At 37.5% G+C, this 20,195-nt stretch overlaps 4 protein-coding genes across 4 annotated transcripts; 1 reads left to right on the forward strand and 3 right to left on the reverse strand.

Moving 5' to 3' along the window:
• Positions 1-1,406: 1,406 nt before the first annotated feature.
• On the forward strand, positions 1,407-4,779 carry LOC145898116 (uncharacterized). Its single transcript, XM_082986553.1, has 11 exons — positions 1,407-1,704; positions 1,762-1,817; positions 2,062-2,216; positions 2,385-2,495; positions 2,780-2,840; positions 2,908-3,049; positions 3,166-3,371; positions 3,464-3,598; positions 3,792-3,926; positions 4,201-4,312; positions 4,378-4,779. The coding sequence occupies exons 1-11, from the start codon at positions 1,407-1,409 to the stop codon at positions 4,683-4,685; spliced, it is 1,719 nt and encodes a 572-aa protein (XP_082842679.1). The 3' UTR covers positions 4,686-4,779.
• Positions 4,780-5,327: 548 nt separating this feature from the next.
• Positions 5,328-8,669, reverse strand: LOC145898117 (adhesion G-protein coupled receptor D1-like). Its single transcript, XM_082986554.1, has 6 exons — positions 8,588-8,669; positions 7,696-7,860; positions 6,924-7,615; positions 6,316-6,547; positions 5,630-6,106; positions 5,328-5,569 (listed from the first exon to the last, which is right to left on the reverse strand). Exons 1-6 carry the CDS (start codon positions 8,667-8,669, stop codon positions 5,328-5,330), a joined length of 1,890 nt encoding a protein of 629 aa, XP_082842680.1.
• Positions 8,670-8,826: 157 nt separating this feature from the next.
• On the reverse strand, positions 8,827-12,191 carry LOC145897838 (solute carrier family 35 member F6-like). The gene is made up of 8 exons (XM_082986288.1): positions 11,787-12,191; positions 11,651-11,726; positions 11,394-11,557; positions 10,675-10,895; positions 10,503-10,613; positions 9,991-10,219; positions 9,739-9,820; positions 8,827-9,422 (listed from the first exon to the last, which is right to left on the reverse strand). The coding sequence occupies exons 1-8, from the start codon at positions 11,858-11,860 to the stop codon at positions 9,252-9,254; spliced, it is 1,128 nt and encodes a 375-aa protein (XP_082842414.1). The 5' UTR covers positions 11,861-12,191; the 3' UTR covers positions 8,827-9,251.
• A 4,058-nt stretch (positions 12,192-16,249) lies between these two features.
• LOC145898851 (myeloid leukemia factor 1-like) lies at positions 16,250-18,579 on the reverse strand. Its single transcript, XM_082987487.1, has 7 exons — positions 17,898-18,579; positions 17,770-17,838; positions 17,618-17,708; positions 17,274-17,390; positions 17,014-17,170; positions 16,641-16,758; positions 16,250-16,559 (listed from the first exon to the last, which is right to left on the reverse strand). The coding sequence occupies exons 1-7, from the start codon at positions 18,164-18,166 to the stop codon at positions 16,481-16,483; spliced, it is 900 nt and encodes a 299-aa protein (XP_082843613.1). The 5' UTR covers positions 18,167-18,579; the 3' UTR covers positions 16,250-16,480.
• Positions 18,580-20,195: the final 1,616 nt, after the last annotated feature.

The following is a 20,195-nucleotide window of genomic DNA, read 5'->3' on the forward strand; positions in this document are numbered from 1 at the left end:
CTTTGGAGAATTATTTAAGATCTGATTACTTTGCAGAACGAGAAGGGAGTAATTACAACCCAAGAGACTCATCCCGCGCTCACGCTATCGAGGCACTGGTACATATCTATGAGACAATTGGAGTTATTTACACACGTTAGAGTTATCTGTGATTTGTGACATACAGTATTAAATCAATAAAAGTATGTAGTCAGATGTGTAAACTACTTCCGTTCAACAAGTTTAAATATATGTCATTTTTTGTCAATGCGCTATATGTAGCCGAAGCCTTGTGTTTGAAACCAAAATCACAAATAGTAAACTTAAAGATGCGCTCATTGCCATGGACGATAAATATTTTGCATTTTGGCCTATTGCATACAGAGTCAACTGCATGTTTAAACAAATAAATAAATACTTAAAATAAAATACATTAAATGATTTTGATTTTAGCCGCATATTATAGCCTAGTCGTCAAAGTATAATAAGACGTATGTTGGTAGGAAACAAAATGTGTTGTATGACAAATTAAAATATTATTCCGTAATGTATCAAGCGAGAAAAGGGACGGAGATGGATTGCTAATAACCTTGTGTAAATGGGCTCCTTTATTGATCCATTGTTATTGGATCAATCCAAGGCCGTAACCGGCATTTTTTCCTTTCGTCGTACGCGTTTTTGTCCAAAATTCAACAAACATTGTTCAACATCGCCTTTTCTTAAAACAAAAGGACAGTGAGACAGGACGAAAACATAGCATTGTATTATCTGTTTGTCTGTGTGCGATTATAGACACCACGTGACGTTTTTAATATCAAAACAATAATTGCAAGCTGGTTGATTCCGGATAAGCGCGCGAAGCATATTTAATCCGAAAGAAAAGCAAATATTTGTTTGAAATGCCACCCAATGACACGGACAGACCTGAGCAGCACATTGGAGTGAACAGTTGGCAGGCAGATTGCATTGTTAAACAGTTTATCAGTCGAAAATAAACGTTTGTAAGAATGTGCAGTAGTTGCTTGTCGATTATTTCTTAACCTTTATTCAAACCTAGTGGATCTCATGAAATATTAAGTGGAGACCCTGGGCTAGTGATGCAACCAATTGCAATGTGTTTATGTAGCTACAACAATTCACTAAGTGTCGATTACTAGGTCAGTTTTTTGTGCCGCAGAACAATAAAATCCAACCTTGACCAGGCAGCAATTTATTCTGCTTTAGGCCCTGTGAATCGTATTGATTTTATTTCATATTTTTTTGCCACTCCATTTGAAGCAGATGTGCTTTCAAGCCGTTTAGGGAGAAGCTGTTGAGAGGAATTTTCCAAATTGCTTGCACTAAGACTGTCAGCACAACAGACGCTTTACAACTGGCGTGAAACTATTTTGCGAGGTGGGAGAGGCGAGAGTTTGTGCTGTACAAATATGTGGGGACACCTCAGGGAAAGTGTTCAGGCTCATGCAAATAACATTGTTCGGGACATTTCGGATCGTTTTACTGCAAGTGAACAGGAAAGGAGCAAAAATATTCCAGTATCGCATAAAAATGCAATGCAAAATGTTGTAACCCCGAACAGCATTCCACAGTTTACTCTTCCTCCATTACTGACCTGTGACAGCGAAGAAATAATTGACAATGAAGGGAGTATCAGTAAAAGGCGAGATGAGCTTTCATTTCGACCACAAGCTAATTCGGAAAAATCTCAGGCTATCACAAATAAAGGTACTGAAAATTTCCCGGTGGTTGCAAAAATAAAACTTAACTTGCCGTTTATTTTAGAGCAGAGCATATATTCTTCCAAGAAGTCGAACAATGGTCAAAATGTCGACCAAGAAGTAAGTCAACTGAACATCTATTTACGCTTAACAACAAAAAGATGGTAAAAAGATTTCTTTTACATCAAAAATATCAGCTATAGTTATTGGTAACACCGCATGTTCACGAATGACGTTGACACAATAATTACAAATGCTCAAATGAAAACTCTGCATTATAATGAAAAATTTATAAACCAAGTTTGCCATTTTGGGTATGCGCAAAAACCATTCAAACACGGATGTGAAAGTTGCTTTATTGTAGCAAAACCAACCGGGTTTAGCACTGCAGCATTTGCTGTCAACCAAGTCCGGATTTTCAACTTTGACGGAAAGTCCAAATACGAGAAGAAAAGAATCCTTGTTTCTCTCCCCATCACCCTCGTACCACATGACCGAAGGACCGCTTCCCATGTCCGGGTACGCAAGTCGAAAAACTTGAAAACGTAAAATGTTATTATTGACAAATTAGCAAAGGACATGTAGTTATAACATAACCATAGGGGCGCAGTCAAAATTATTTGTCGATCAATATCACGCTGATTATAAATTGATTGAATTTATGTATTGCGTTTTTAATCTGTGCAGGAGCGCTGATGTAATCGGTATGTCCAGTTCGGACTCGGATATTAGCCGGACGGTGTCTCCTTCCTCCTCTCCACTTATTGAAAGATTAAAACAAAAACGTTTGTTTGGAAGGTCGGTATATTTTTAAGACACACAAAAAGGCAAAATATGGTAATATATATAAGCTACGGTTAACAATTTCAAAACTTGGTATCAACGATTAATTTTGTTGTCGGCAAATATGTTAAGGACTATAGTTATGTTTAAGAATAAATTAGGTAGTTTTAATATTAAACTTTTGTCAATTTACCATAACAAGGTCAGCAAATTTCTTTTAAAAACATTCGATTTATGACAAGTATACAAAGATGCACACAGCAATTTTGGCGCAGCATATTTTACCGCGTTGTTTGCAGGAGTGCATTGGACAGCGACAGCAACTCTTCCTGCCATTCCTCTCCTGTGCAACATCGCAAGGTAAGAGCCACCGCGTGGCACTCTGATGAATAATTAATAAGACCCGGGGGGCTGTCTGACTGTGCAGACTAATGTGCTTGCTACGTCGATACAGATTTCGGGAAAAACTAATCACGATCAGAGTGGGTTGGCTTCGGAAAACATCGTTGCGTTCGACCAATCCCCTACCAATGCCATAAAGAACAACCCTAGTAAAAGAGAGAACGAAGGTAGCGACACGTGATATGAAATATATACTACTTTCGTTTCATCCAAATCAGCTTTTATAGAAACTGTTTTAAAAGGCAAAACCTGTTTATTAAAACAATATTTACATTATCCGCAGGTATGACAGTAAAAAGAAGCCGAAGCACATCAAGCGTGTACACTAAGTCAACTGCCCCAAGAGCATTATATAGCACTGAAGCCGACCATTCTAAAACACCTCGCATTCACATCATTCTAACATATTTGCAATCTCAGCATAAGTTGAATGTTTCTATTCTTGAAGGGGAGAATTTTTTTGATGAGCGGATACAAGGATACTTGAAGGTAGTGAAACTATTTGTTTTTTACTCGTGAAATTACTTTTCGAATATTTCTGCATATATTGCGAATTATAGTAAAAATGTATCGTTTTGCAGATTTCGTTGTTACCTCGCTTTTACGGAAGTTTTCGCACAGATATGTTCCATTTTTCCGCTTCCCGGATTGATATCAAGGAACGATTTTCATTTGATGCAGTTGGCATCGAAGATGTTTCCCACGTTTCCCTTGAGGCATGGCGACAAACGTTTTTATATAATTACTATTACTTGAATTGAAATATTTTTATCATTTGCCCGTTGTGCTGTCACTATGTAGTTTGTGCTAAGATCTTATGCTTTATATATTTTATCATTTGCCCGTTGTCCTGATCTTATGTAAACACACTGGAACGTTTGCTTATACTTCTGTAAAATTGAATTTCAGATTTCATGCAAAGAAAAGTCTGGTGGCCTTCGACAAACAAAAAAGACATTGGGTACCGTTGTCGTTCCGTTGAGTGATTATAATTTGTCTGATTCAAATGATATTTGGCTGGACTTCAAATCACCAGAACTTGAGGTAAAATTTAAACCTTGTACGATGAATGACCGAAAAGTCATATTAATAAGCATAAGCATGCCATTTTGCTGGACTGTTTGACCCTTTTGGCCGACCGCGGTCACCTTCCAGCAACGTCTCATGTTAATTAACTACGCAACGTATGCCTTAAATAAGTAAATTGATATGTTTGATGAACTGAATTATCCTGGTTTGGCACTCTTTAAGTGGATTGACTCACGGACAAGCCACAATATTGTACATTTAAGGTTTTTAGTGATATTATTTACTTTAGGATTTGCCGCATATTCAACTGTCCTTGTGTTACCATGCTATGCTCGGTTTCGTCACTGTTGAGGTCATTGCAGTTCGAAATGTGCCAAAAGGAACACTTGGTCGGTATCAAGGTAAACAACAACTTATGAACAGAGCAAATAACAACGATCAAATAACGCCCAAAATTTATTCGAAGATTCTTATGTTGTTCTTACGGAGGAACCAACTGTTGGAAAAACTTCAAAAAAACAAACCAAAATTTCTCATCGCGATAAGGACCCGCTTTTCGAAGAATCCTTTATCATATCCATGTCCAACGATCAATTGGCCATTGTAGCTACGTTATTTGCAAGAGACCGTGTTAAAGGCGTATGGTTGCCATGCGGCCAAGTTAGAATAGGACACGGTGTAGACAGTTGGAGTGGACAACTGCAGTGGTCACAAGCTTTGGCGCGGGAGGGTCAACCCATCGTTTATTGGCATTTGCTAAAATCCCTAATGTAGCTGAAACGGTTACTGTTACATGTGATGGTGAAAGCTCAATATGTTTTGTGAGACTATTCAGTAACTAAACCGCACAATGCACAATAAACATTGCATATTAAGCATCAATAAATATTAACTAATTGTAACAAAAAATCTTTTGTTGTAAGATCCGTGCTCAAACTTTGTTGGTTTGTTGTCGCAAATTGGTTTTGCCTCCTTTTTATTTATTTACAATGAGCTTTTATAAAAAAAAACTTTTCACGGAAAAATTTGCGAATATAGTTTTTTACATGAAATGATTTACATAGACAAAGTATAACAATCATTTATATATGCATTCGAGTATAGTACTGTTTGGGGATTTTGTTTTTTGATCTATTTAATTCTGCTGTTAACGTTATAACTGCGGATTATATGTACACTACCTACGGCAGATCTGTTGACAATATCCCAGGGGAACTTATCAACGGATTATTAAATTTGTTGATCCGGGACATACACATAATTTCCTGTGGGTCTTGTTAAAAAAAGTAGAAAATTCTTGTACTAATAATCCTTTTGCCGTACACACAAATGTAACACCGTGCTGGATCGTAAACATTGTCGATTGTAAACTGAAATAATCAATCAAATGTTCCGTGGTGCGGACCAACGCGAAGGTTAACCAATAGCAGATGTCGCGGTCACAGCGCTTCCGTTTCTTGATGTCATCGCCGTGCCACCCGAAACACTACTTGCTCCATTAGATGGTCGTTTCAAAGCTCCAATGAACGTTTTTCGGACAATCAGTCGACGAACTACCCGGGAGTTTATGCAGTAGAGCAGAAACAGAAAAAAACCTTGCAAACCGTTGACGAGAACGTTTATGTACATTAAAACCACGGAGGCATTTTCGCCAAAGCCTAAAAAAGAAATAGATATGTTGACTTGACAATAAACAAGCACCTCAAGTCCGCACATACCAACTAGAAATGATACGATGATGGGCAATCCGAGCACAGGTAAAAGGGTAATGACCGCTTTCAACGTGGCGGATATATCTTCATAATTAACGAATGATTGACTTCGTTTCATTGCTGGCCTAAATCTTTTTGCTTGGGAAGATTTTAAATGCACAAAATATGCCACTTTAATTAATATTGTCGTGTTAGCTAAAAGCACAAAACCAATTGGAATTATTACAGAATACAAAAGCATTTTGCTTTGCAGCCAGCACTGTCTATAAATTGTTTGGCCACCGAAGGGTTGTACGATTTTGTCCATGTAAACATCGTACGAATAACCTACAACCACTGCTACGGCAACAACAAGCATTGGCACGACCCAGCCAGCAACAAGACGAGCTATGTTTATATTTCGTTGATATTGACTAGAAAATTGCATCGACTGGTCTGTTGTTTTGAGAACCAAAGTTATTCCCTCCAGCATCATCCACATGCCTGTAAATAAATCAGGTAACACAAAACATGCAATTAAAGCATATTGGCGTAAATTCAGAAAAAAACATGCGGTTCCTTCACAAAGGATGATCAGCCGCATGTAGCACAAACCTTTGCAACAAAGTTAACGAAAAACACAATCGACGAGACATGAATATATTAAAAAAGACGCAACACGTATGGTTTGTAACTAATATAATTTGACTTACTTGATGCCAACATGAAAAAATGAATTAAAACTGCAACTAGCTGACAAGTTGAGGTGTGTTGCTTTGCATAATCATGTAGTAGGTTGAACATGTGCAAAAATAGGAGACTAAACGACAAATTGATTTGCACTATTGTTCGATCGTTGCGAATATGTCGTTTCAACTTGACAAGCAGCAAAATAGTAAAGAACAAACAAATCACCGAGAATATTTCTATGACCACCGAGGTAATCTGAAAAACAAAGAGGTTGCTAGAGAAATATTGCAACTCTATGACGGCAACAGGGTCATAAAGATATTTTGCATTATATGCGTAAAAATATGCCAGTCCCGCCTATTATGCAAATGACACTGCCACTCGCGTACAGTATTTTAGACGTCCTTCCAGGCGCAACTGCAGTGTTATAACGTTGCTTTACTAGAAACTCTTTCCCTAGTGCACGTAGCGTTAAAACGTTTTCATGGCAAAGTGGTTATGACCCTGTCTTCCACTATATTTTCGTAAAAAAAATCAAAAAATTCAACTTGTTTCTCGATAGTCGATTCGTAAACTAGCGAAAAGCAGGGTGGTTTTAGTAAAAACTCGCAAATGAATTTTGGATACTTGCCTTAACCGGGTACGGGATTTCCATGTATTCAACAGAAAGTAAAACGGCAAAAATTGTTGTGTGATTGCATGAACATACTATCACGTTGTCATCAACAGTTGCAGCACAACCATTACTGGAATACTTTGCTGCTGTGATGTTAATGTACACGCAGCGTACACTTATATCCAATACTTTGTTACTACTGAGTGCTGGTATGACATCATTTTTTAAAACTGTGGGTACCTTATTTTCAACTGCGAACTTTACTGGCATTGAAAGCCTATGTCCGCTGTGTTTCTGATATATGTTAATGCTGGTGTGAGGGGAAAGATTTTTGACATCCACCTTGTGAATAAGATTAGTTTCGTTTGAAACTTGGAAAAATGCGTTGGTGGTCTCGATTGAAATGTTGAAAAATGCCACGGAAAACAACACTTGCTGCTTGCCAGACGCATTGTTACTTGACACCATCCACGCTGACGTGTTTGTCTTCAAGCTTTGCACATATTTTGAAACGAGCTGACTGCCCAATATATGTAACTCGAAACTGTTTTGCGCCATCGATACGTTTTGGTAGGGGAGACATTGAATGGCTAATCTTGTGATATCTTGTTCAAATGATTTGAATTGATCAAGGGTTTGGTCAATTGTGTTGAAGCTATTTTGGAACAAATTGGAGTACTTGTCCACCATTTCAATTATTTGTGATTCTGGAATACAACAAATAATATACTTTAAATAGAACGCACTTAAATTAAACCATTTTCGTTTAGGAAAGTGCTTTACGAACCAGCATTTTTTGTTGTTGTAGATATTGAATACGAAGTAGAAGTTGTTAATGTGGTAGCAAGTTGTACTGTAGATGCAGTTGATGCTTTGTTTGAGGTTGTTTTCAATGTCGTGCCCGCGGTGATTTTTGCATCATCTTTGACTGTGTTGATCGTTTTAAACGAGTCTATAAAACAAGTAAAGGCTGACAAAAACAATACTCAACAAAAAAACATGTAAAAAATTGTATTAGGCATATGTACATGTTTTTGCAGCAACTCTAGAACGTAGAATTAATGTTAATGCGACAAAAATATATATTTTCCGTGAAAACCCGAAAACCCCAACCGTAATTATGCAAAATGCTGTGAACAAAGTCTCGAGGGAAAAGGAAATAAAGCTACAACGCGTCCTTTTACTGACCAGAATTAACAAAAATCCTTCAAAGAAACAATTTAGTGCGCGCGCTCAAACACTATAAACCTTATCACCGTCGTGCTATAGATTTGGCTACTGCTAACGGTTAGCCGGTAACGACAAAACGGCTCCACAACAGCCGAAGTACTGCTGGAAGCTTTTCCACGAAGTTAGCAATAAAAACTGTTGTTAAACAACTCTGGTTAGTTTGTGGGTGTGTTACGGGTACTACTTTCACTGAAAGTGATATTCAAATTAGCCTTTCTATTTAGCATACTTGGGGGAAGGCATTGAGTAAACCCTCGTCGCAATACGGGACTCGTAGCGCTTCTACCGCGGTCATCCCCGCAATGCAAAGATAGAGAAAAGCTAAATTTAGTGTTTGATCTGCATGGTTTTCAAAGTCATTAAAATATGTCACGATCGTTTTTTATGTTTTTCACTGAGCCATGCAGTTAAAATGTGTTGTATTTCACATTTTTTACAGGTGAACTTACCTTGGAAGTGATCGTCATAGTATCCACTTCCTACTTCGACGGTAACAACCAAAATAAAACAGAAATACGCTGATATATCCATGGCGCATCTACTTCGTAAGACCATTGTCTGGCGCCACTAAAACAATAATCATCTTTTCATTTTGTTAGTTCCAACAACAACATCTGCTCTTCTTTGTTAACCACTTAAGTCAATTACGTGCTGACCACTTTCCCAAGTTACGTACATGGTGTAATGGATTTACTTGTTTATTGGCCATCTCAAATTACTTACTAGAAATGATTACACAAATCGAATGAAGCAAATGACATATATAACCAAAGCAGAGGTACTAAACTGAACCCTTAATTGAGTAACAGGTTGCAAATGAGGAACCCAAAACAATGAATATCAATGGGTCTAAAACACATGCTAGACAAACTAACATTCTAAAAACATGTTTTCAAATATTAAATTGTGCTAAAATCCACTGGTTCAAACAAAAATGGAAAGAAAATGTGTAAAAAGCAAATCATATTTAGTTTTCACACAGAAAATATGTGAAAATTACAATTGCACTGATAGAAAAATGTAAAAGGTGAAATGAATGCAATATTGATAAAATTTTGAATGAATCTGGATTCAAATATTTTTGCTGACGAATAAAATCCAATAGATGTACAGTCAGGCCTTTTCCTCAATGTTGTACAAAAGTGGAGTCTTTTCATCTTGCACTACATCCTCCTGTGGCACATTGACTTCCAATACTTGTTCAGAAGTAGATTTCAAGCATGGAATGGGTATCAGATTATTATATATTCCTGTTCCCAGTATTAATACAACAAAGCCAATCACCTGTCAAACAGAAAATAAATTTAATATATAACAACATTTCAAGAACAAAAATTTATTAATTTAATTCACTTTAACGAGCGAAGGTATTCCGATTGCTGAAATGTGACAAAGTGCAATGTCATTCCCGAAATTGTTTTTTTAGTAAACTTCGCCAAAACATTTAAGATTTTCAGTTAATTTTTTTTATATTCACACCTACTTAAACTGTTTATATATTTTTCACATTTAAAAAAAACTTGATTTGTTTGGTGCATTTGTTGCAAAAACAAGCATGTTTTCAAAAAATGATCAGGAAGCAAATGCTATAGCAACTCACTTGCAGCCACTGAAAGTCTTCCCACTGAACAGCAAGACTTACTGCCCAAATTACAAGAGTTCGAATACTGTCCAAGACCATTCTACAAAAAGCATTTATTGAGCAATGAGGTGTGTGGAAAAGAATTAAGCAGAACACTTTTTTTATGCATAGAAAGATTACATACAATTCACCCAATTGTTTTCTTATTGTGAATAAAACATGGCATATTTTTAAGCAAAGCAAATCATATGCAGAAAAAAGAAATCAAACCTTGTTGTTGCACTTAACTCCTTGGTAACACTGATTCCAAAAAAATTAAAAAAGGCAATGCTGGCTATGCTTCCAATCTGTGCCACAGCAAGCACTGAATTATGGCCCATTTGGTACAAACCATCCAACGCATCTTCCAAAACCCCTCTGGGATTGCCACTGAATTCACCGGCAGGAATAAAGTACATTGGAAACAGAAGGACTCCGAGTATAGTCATCCCAAAAAAACCTACAAAAGTATTTTATTTCTATTTATTTTTAAACAAAAATACAAAAAATATATTTTCATGTTGACCCACATGTGATTTACAGTCAACACACAACCAGCCCTAACAAAAGAGTCCACAAACGGAACAAATGGTACCGGGCAATTAACCGACACACATCAGTTGTCATGTTTGTTTAGAATCTTGAGTTACATGGCATTTTTACATTACAAAAATCACAGTTGGACATATTGTAATAATCATGTTTATTTGAAAAAAATTTAGTGTTTCAATAAAACTTGATACCTTCCCAGCCAACAGCTTGCAGTGGATGTATGTCCTTTCCATTGACAAATTTTTCTTCAATGACCATTTGGACACCACTAATGATTTGGGCAATTAAAATTATAAGGTCTCCTGCATGAACAACCAAAAAACAATATGTCATTGAATCAACTCAGTAAAATAAGGTCAGTACCTGTCAAAATTTCATTGGGACCATAAATATCACTACTATTAAAAACTATATCTGAAATTCCAACAACGGCAAGACCAATGATAGTTAAAAATATTCCTATCCAAGCCTTTTGTTTAATAGTCCGTCCAAGAAAAGCAACTGACAATAGAGCTGTAAAAACAATAATAGCTCCTCTCAACATTTGAAAGCTGGATGCATATGTATAATTGAGTCCAATGTACCTACAAATACAAAGCACACACTTTTGCTCTTGAAATAAACTTGGTTGGTGAATCAATGTACAAACAATGAGTACTGGCTGACAGTATTTCAACACACAATCAAGGCAAGTGAGAAGATTGAATAAAATTATAAACAGTAAACTACAATTATATAGTTAAATTTATGTAACCCTCCGCTGTAGGTTAAGTCAGCTAAATAAATTACTTCAACACATCAAGTTTAACCTAACCACTAACTAAGTTCAAGACACTGCCCGGGATTGAAAAGTTTGTAATTTGTGTAGAGGATTTTTTTAGGCGAACATTAATTGCAAGGATAATGCACAAAGTTTCAGAACAATTTTCGAATGTTTACGCATAAACTCAATATTTTTTCATGGATTATGGGCAAACTTTTTCAAATGTCATTTTTTTCTGATCCAGGCAGCACCTACAATATGGTTTTACCATGTAAGGTTCGTTTTTCTTGAGCTTAACAACAGTCACACCGATACTTACATTAATGATGTTCCTGTCATGTCACACATAGCTGGGGCAAGAAACAATATTGGACTGAAGTTTTGATTGCCCAGGTTAGCATCAGTTTGTTTGTACTTGTTGTAACGGTACCAGACTTGAAAAACCAACAGACATGAAAATTCACCAATAAACATTCCCACCGCCTGCGACAAAACATACTGTTATGAGTAAAAGCAGTTTCATAGCAAAAAAAGCTTGTAAATGAGGAACTATAATAAGCAAGCATTTTCTATAACCTGGAGAAAAGGGTGTTGAAAAAGATGTTTCACATGGTCTGGTCCCGGTCCTGGTGCTGACTGCTTATCAGCCCATCTAGAAAACCCAGAATTGCTGTTAATAATAGGACTATTCTTTAGTAACCAGCCTACTTACTTTGTTGCAAGTGTGTTAATTGAACCTGTTACAACCATGCCCACTGCAATTGATAATTGGTATGGAGTCCACATGACAAGTCTTTTTTTTTCAAATGTGGCCAAACTTAAGTTTAATATAAATCAGCAAAACTTCCTAACACAAGATTCACGTGATGTAAGTGGACAGTTTTTGCAAAAAAAACATGTTACAACAGAAACATCACAGACAACATCATGCTAAAATGCTACATTTTTGACCGTTTTTTCCTTTACTTAGCCAAAGCACATACCCACTCTTCGGTAACCTGAATGAGATTTGTAAAACCTGTTTGATTCGGTTTTCAGGAAAATACATTTTCTTCCGAAATTAAAAACTACTTGACAATAAAAAGATTGTCCATACATACGTTTAATCCACTGTCACACGCCGCCCAAAACGTTTTTTTGCAATCAGCACAGAGAATTTGTCACACAAAAACCATCATGTGACAACGCGAATACGGGATTGCACAGCACAACAATAGGATGCATTGATGCGTGACAGCTGTTTCATGGCTTTGTTTTGAACTCTGCGCAGTGTGATACTCGCCGTGGGACAGTTTTGCTTCGGGCTTGTGACTACGACACGCCGCGGTTTATGATAATTATTAGGTTCTTAAAGGGGGTAGCATGTATGCTGTTCTGGGAGTAGGATGTATGCTGCCATTGTAATAAACAGACGTTGCCATTTACATTTACCAGCTGGAACAATTCATCCGTAAAATTCGTTGCAGACAAGCCTAATTAAAGTCGTTTTTTTTTAACGGAATTAAGACTGTACAATGTATAATAGTGCATTTGTATGATAAAAAAATTTCGATTTGGTAGTTTTCAATTCATAAGGTTGGATAATACACTGCTACGATTTCATTCAATACGTTAACTTTGGACTAGTGATGTTCCCAGTTCCAAATTATTCGGTCAGGCCAATTCCTGATAATTATCATTGAAATCCGACCGGGTAATTTGGATTTGGCAGTTTGCTAACCGCAATTAATGCGTACCTGATACCCTATAACTGGCCCCAATGAGTTTCAGGAGTTTTACAAAAGTTTAAAAGAGATCAAAAATTATCACTGTATAAGCACCGTTATGAGATTTTAGTACCTATGTCTATGGAACACAAATCACGGAGTGAGCGCACAAGGTAATGTGGTACAAAGCTGGACCATTTACTATCGATACCAGTGTTGGTTGTCTTCCTGTAGGTAGTTGTACTATTGGAATTTCCCACTTGTTCAACGAGGACGTCGAGAAACGAAATACGTTGCTCACATTCAGCGCTTTTTGTAAACTTTATGTTACGAAGAATCTTATTTATGTTTGAGTAGAGCGGCCAAGGCACGTTCATTGCGTACCGCAACGAACAGGTCGTCCACGTAACGACACAGAACTAGGGGGCTATCGGGTGGATGTGGCCTTAAGTGCGTCGTCTATGATGTGGTTCATCATCAGGATGTCTGCCAGTAGTGGGGCAATGGGAGACCCCATCTACTTAAGTGTAAGTGTTTCCATTAAACTAGAAGGTGGTGCTGGTAAAGTCCACTGGAAAATAAGTAAAACGACTCGACACATCCAGTGTTGCCTAGGTGGAATTCACTGGCAGCATTTTAATTCTTTCAATGAATTCGAAGGTGTCCTTCACGGTGTTTGGGTGTTCCCGTAGACTCGCAGATAACCACTTTGCGAATTTGTAGTTAAAACTGCCGATTGAGTTCAAGATTGGTCGAAGGGGAATGGATGCTTTATGCATTTTTGGAAGACCGTATAGTGGCGGTGTTCTGGCAGATGTTGGGTGCATAGCATTATACTCTTTTTCTGAGAGTGCTTTTTTCGACTTTAAGTATACCGCAGGCAGTTTTCCTATATTTTTGATGTTGGTATCATCGTTTGTTGATGGACGAAACTTCGTGGTGTCACTTAAGATTTTGAGCATTTTCTCAATGTATTTACATTTATCCATAACTACTACGCCATTGCCCTTGTCAGACTTAGTGAAAACTACCTTGCGTTGGCGAGAGACAGGTGTCGTCTCCTGCTGATGGAGTCGCTGTCCATACAATAGCAACAACCACAACTCAATGTGGACGGCATCACTATTTAATGATGGAGCTGCACCAACCGCGTCATTCAAACTGATGATGGTATAAGTTCTTGCCGAAACGTTTTTTTTTTAAACATGACAATGTTAACAACAATACGGGCCAGTCTTTTTATTTTCAGAATCATGTCTATATGGAGTTTGACAATAGTAGGCCAAAATGCTTTGTTAATATTAGTGTTTATAATTACGTCTACTGATAACCTTGTTTACCTGCTGGTGTGGCGCAACACGCCATCGACATAATTTATAATCCTAGAATGTATTGCCTGATGGGAGAGGGTCCCAAAATGAGTAATTAGCAGATTTTGTTGTTTCTTGTGTGTTGTCAAGCGCTATTGTAAGTATCCGGCAAATTTAAGTGTAGGCTTTTATCCGACAGGGTTTGGATACTGAAAATTACTCAATATACGGCCGCGTTCGGGTATACACGGAACCGGTGCAGCACATCACTACTTTGCACCTGCGTATTACAAGTGTGATAAATTCCTTGCGTACATGACCGACCGAGCGCACTTGACCGGGTAAATGTTTTTTAAAGCGTGTCTTAATCAGACAAAATCGGTCAAATGTGTCAAGGCCGTTTTTTTACCACGCCGGGATTTGAACCATTACATTGCCACGAATCTCGATGAGGTTTCTGCTACGTATACGGGTCGGGCGCTTGACTTGTACTATTGGTAGGTTTTTTGCTCTACTCCAGCAGGTTGAAAAGCCTTTGACCAAATACCAGAAAAATTTCGGTCCTTTCAAAAAGATCACACCACAAATGAACAATATATAAACACATATGATAAGAAAGTGGAGCCAATAATATGAATTGTGTAAGCTGCAGACAGATGGCCACTGTTTCGACCTAAAAGGTCTCATTATTGGCTCCACTTTGCTTATCATATGATTATTGTGACACGGGGCCTGACAGCACTATTGGTTGAGCTTTGCTTGGTCATAGTGTTTCCACCTTGTTTTCTCCGTAAGGTTGCAGCTAGTTTGGTGCCCAACGGATGACGGTGATTGTATAGTCACCACAAAGTGGAAGTCTTTGCTTGGCCGTTTGGTCAGCAAAGTCGTCTGAAAGTCACACCAGCTGCACTGATGAGACCTTTAAGGGCGCATCTCACAATTAAATCCTAAAAATTGAGTTTTAGAAGTCATTTGTCATTGTGCACCTGGTTACAGATTCTCTTGTTTGCCAAAAACAATTGCCGGGTCTGATGACTCATGAAGGGGGACTACTATTGCTGAATAAAAAAAAAATTGATTGCAGCTGCATTAAGACAGCACATTGGGGGGTTTTGCAAAGGCTAACTGCTAAATTGTCAGTCCTAGGGGGTGTACAAACAGCCCCGGTGGGTCCCCAAGACAGTTGCAAGACATCTAATTCTTAATGAATTGTGTAGAGGAGGGTTGGTGGCTTCACTTAATCGCAAATGGAGGGTACTTTCTGTGATTCATTTTTTCACAAAACAAACCTACACTTTTTTCTGCTTTTTTGGCCAAAATGATGGCCAACAGAGGGTCAAAATGTCCCCGGGGGAGCAGTTAAAGTAGTTATTTCGATTATAAATTTGGCCAGAATTTCTAGGCAAGGGTCGGCACTAACAGAAAATCACAAATTGAACATACTTTCTGTGATTCATTTTTTCACAAAATCAACCTCAATATTTGGGTAGTTTTTCAGCTACATGTGCAACAGCACCCTCTACCAATTTACTGCCTGACTAATAACCCTGAAAACCATAGTAAAACTGCCCCAAACACGCTGAAAATCGCCCTGGCAACAGCCTGTTCATCTGCGCTCATTCAACCAAAACACTGGCGCCCATGCATGACCCATTGCATTGTTACACACAATTTTACTCTGTTACGCAGGACAGAGTTCGAGAAGGGCAATTCCCAACCGGGAAAGTCTTTTCCATAGAAATACAGAGATGCGGCCTTCAGGTCGAAACAGTGGCCATCTGTCTGCAGCTTACGCAATTCACAATAGCCTTGTCAAGGTTAATTTTCCCCTTCGCTGATATTTGTGGGTAAACTTCCCGTGTATAAATCGAATATTATTCACAACACTTGTTCGCTCGTAACTTCTTCTACAGCTCGACAGGAAAGACAAAATTTACATCTTCGTAAAGATCATTCGAATACTTTCCACGGTACCAAACTTGTTTCGAATTCCAAAGAGGCCTAGTGCCTACCGAATATTATTTAAACGGTCACTACGAACGTACTTTTTTCAAAACGCTATGTTACAGTTCGACAGAAAAGACAAACCGGTAAAAATCTCAGATATACCTAACCAAAATAAAACTAATTTGTTTTTAATTTCAGGGAGGATTCCTGCCTATTGACGGAATATTATTCATAACCTTCATAAAAATATACTTTATAGTTTTTTTTTACATACCCCACTGTTTAATAGGTCAATGGGAATGTAGCTACTATTTCACATTGTGTTACAACTACAACTTCACAGTGTATTTACAGTATTAGTGTGTCACTTAACACATTAAAACAATAACTTCAGTAGAAGGTTGAAATGTTAAAACAAAGACATTCTTCTCCAGTGTCAACCTTTACAGCTTGTGTCTTCCTGTTTTGCTGGGTCCATAGGGTCTTGCAGCATGAGTTACACCAGAATTGTGCTGCGTTTGCCTTTAATTTAAGTTACAACATATTTACAGATTTTTGGGGTTTACCTGAAAAGAAAAAAAACATCGCAATACATGTTTATACCTTGTTTTCTCAGGTTTTTTGTGATATTGTGAACTTCCAATTCCTGTTCTTTCAAAAGATGGGATTGCTATTTTACTTGCACGCTCTTTCCATTCCTTGTCAAAGATCTGGTTGTCAGCTGTGAAAATAAAGAAGCTCATTTCACTCATTTAAATTATTTGAACAAGTATATTTTTGGTCAGCCGTTTGGTCAGCAAAGTCGTCTGATAGTCACACCAGCTGCACTGATGAGACCTTTTAGGTTGAAACAGTGGCCATCTGTCTGCAGCTTACACAATTCATATTATTGGCTCCACTTTGCTTAAAGTATATTTTTGTTGATTTTGTTTGTCTGCGTTTCTTTTTTTGTTTATCAAAAAATAGTGAAAAATACCTTCATCCATTTCAATGTATTGTCTTTCTTCCTTAATGTTGCTTCCGTGGTTTCTTGTTTGTTCTATAACTCTTCCTTTATGGCCAAGATGCTGACCTACCGCCATCTTTTCCACACCAGTTGCACTGTCTCGCAATGTCTTCCGGGTTTCTCTTATCTTAATTATAAAATACTTGGATAATATAGCACTTAACCTATCCCAATTTGTAAAAATGTAATTTCACTCAATTAATTGAAAATTAACTCAGATATAATAAAACCTGCCCAGGGGCTCTTCTGGTAGAAGTCGATGCTTGATAAATTTTTGGAGGTGACTTTCCATCATTCTTATATGACATCACAGAAGATGAGGAAAAGGTGTAGCTGCTTGGATCACCCTTAATACAATTTCAAGATTGGCAATTGATTGATGATGAAATTTCAATTGATTTCTCAATTAATGAAATTGATCAAACTTTATTTTACAGCTTATAAAGGCCAGAAATATCCCAAAATAGTTAACACTAAAGTCCTGTTAAAACAATCCACATTTAAGTTTCACTGGCACTACAGCCAAGCTGGATCAGCTGCAAAAACTTTGTCAATGTTTGAATTTACATTTAACCTCAAGGGAGTTTGCTCTTTCGTGCATGCCCTTCATATGTTTGTCCATTTCTTCAAATAGTGACTGAAATGGATCATGATTTCTGTTTTTTCTGAAAGTGAATGTTTAAATTTTACATAAAATGTTCGCAAACAATAAACAAATTAATATACGTTTTTGATTTGTTACATTTTTGTTCCTTGCCAATCACATCTAAACTTCCGAACTGAGAAGGAAAATTTCTAAATGCAAAGTTTAGTCAGTAATTGCAAACATTTGTTCTTGCCAAAATGAACTTTACCCAAAGAAGGGGTCTTCTTCAAATTCCCTGGTAAAGTTTTTGAACATCTTGTTTGAAATTATAAAACAATTATGAAAGATCAATATTGACCTGGTAAAAGCAAAAAAAATCTGTACATCATTGGTACATGGAACATGGTAGTCATAATGAACAAGCGTATTCAAAAGGATATCAAACAACCTGCAACAATGATAATAAAAATACTTCATTAGATATATGTTATTGCCTGAAATGGTTAATATTCGGGTTATTTGACCATGTATATCCATGAAGTTCAAGTAAAGCTTGGTATCATTTGCAGGGCATTATAGGATTGTTTGGTGCCAAGTATTTGCTGGGTCACCTAGTATGTTTGTAGTTATGTGAAGGTATTATCATTAAATTCATACTCAAATACTAATAAAAAAAATTTGAACTATTACGTGTAAGAAAACCAAGCCGCTACTTCGTAAGGTGTTAGAGTTACCCGCGTCCAAAGTTTTGTAAACTGGCGTATTTTGTCAACTACCGATTCCCTCTGGTAATTAATGCACGCAAATGTTATTCTACTACTAATAATTGCCATAATTTTTTTTTCCGAAGCACAAAAAAACAAACAATATACCTACTAAAGAACCAACAACTATAATACCAACGATATATCCGCAGGTTTTTGCAGCATTCCGTTGACAAGGTAAACAAGCTCTTTTCACCAATCACCAGTTGTCTGGGAACCAGAAACTTCTTTGGCCACTAGATGGTGTTACAAGCGAAAACTAAATTCGTGTTTCTATTTCGTGGAACAATGTTTCTGGGTCGCCAGAATTTATTTTGTGGACGCGTTTTGCAAATAAAGAGACAAAATAAATGTGGTGCTACATTTTTCGGCGGTTTCCCACAAACAGCTTGTTGCACAACTATAGACGACGACGTAGGCCCGTCCTTTATGCTGCGCTGCGCAGTCTTAAACAATACGTAGGCTACCTTGTCAGGTTTTGGTGGATGACAAACCAGATGGTACGACTGATGATCCTAACCGTGTCCCTTTCTTCTTCCTTGACCTTCTTCACATAGCCCTCGTCGATGTAACAATATTTCCATATATTTGGGCAAGGCCGCACAACCACTGTTTATCGTCGCTTTGTCATGAAACGACAGTCCAGCGACAGACTATATCTTCACTTCACCATGGCGAATTTTTACTGGTATAACAGAAAAGCATACGAAGCAAGTCATCGCATTGCACCCGGCTGTAGAATTTGTAATCCGTCGCTAGCGTGAATACGTACAGGATGTGCAGCTCCCAACAGAACATGAACTTGGTCGGGTGCAAAACCTCAACGTGTGTCGGTAACCAAAACAGTTAACGCAACACATAAATTTAATTTTTAACATGACTTTCTTTCTTAAAGAACTCTGTCTTTAAAACTTTGGACTTTTTCCGAACATTCTGTTTTCAACATGGACAATTCAAAAATCAGGAAAGGTGACGAACTTGGTTATGTTGTCACAGTGGCGCAGTTAACATTTCTTCCACCAGATTTACCTGCAAGTTTCAACTAATTGGCGAGCAGATTTTTCGTATTCTTCACCTTAATCACCCATTATTCACTTTGAGCCAATAATAACCACATTAGGCATATTCCCACATATTTTCTTCTCGCATCTCGGGTACCATTTTATAGCATTACATGAAAATATGCTTGACCCTATGGTTGTGGCTTGACAGTGCTGCTTGTTTTAGCTAAAGCAGTGATTCCCAACCTTTTTGTGGTTGCGTACCAACTTGGAGTTAAACAATTTTGACGCGTACCACCTAGTTGAGTTTTGCAAAGTAACATAGGGGATGAAGTAACGAACATTCTGGAATCACTTACGGTTTTTTCAATTTGAACTATTTCCGCAAAATACCGAAAGGTGCTCGCGTACCTCCTGGAATGCCGTCGCGTACCACTAGTGGTAAACGTATACCACCGGTTGGGAAACACTGAGCTAAAGAGTCTATAATGCGCTACTTTATCAGGCCCGTTTTACAATTTGCACCAAAATTTTAACAAGTGTTAAATATGTCTCTAACTCTGTGGTTCTTAACGTTTTTGTAATCGCGGACCACCTATCTGGTTCCTAGTCGAAGTTTAAAACTTAGTGATACATCAATACACGTATACAAGGTACAACAAATACCGCAAAACACAATTTCATGCGAAAAAAGTGGTAAAATATGACTTTTGAAAGTCGAATTTGTTTGTTGCAAACAATTTACAAACAAAAATGTGTTTTATTCCATGTAACTTCAAAACTCTAGCTTCTAGCTCCTTC

The sequence above is a fragment of the Ascidia mentula genome, chromosome 4 (genome assembly GCF_947561715.1).
Source record: "Ascidia mentula chromosome 4, kaAscMent1.1, whole genome shotgun sequence".
Lineage (NCBI taxonomy): Eukaryota > Metazoa > Chordata > Ascidiacea > Phlebobranchia > Ascidiidae > Ascidia > Ascidia mentula.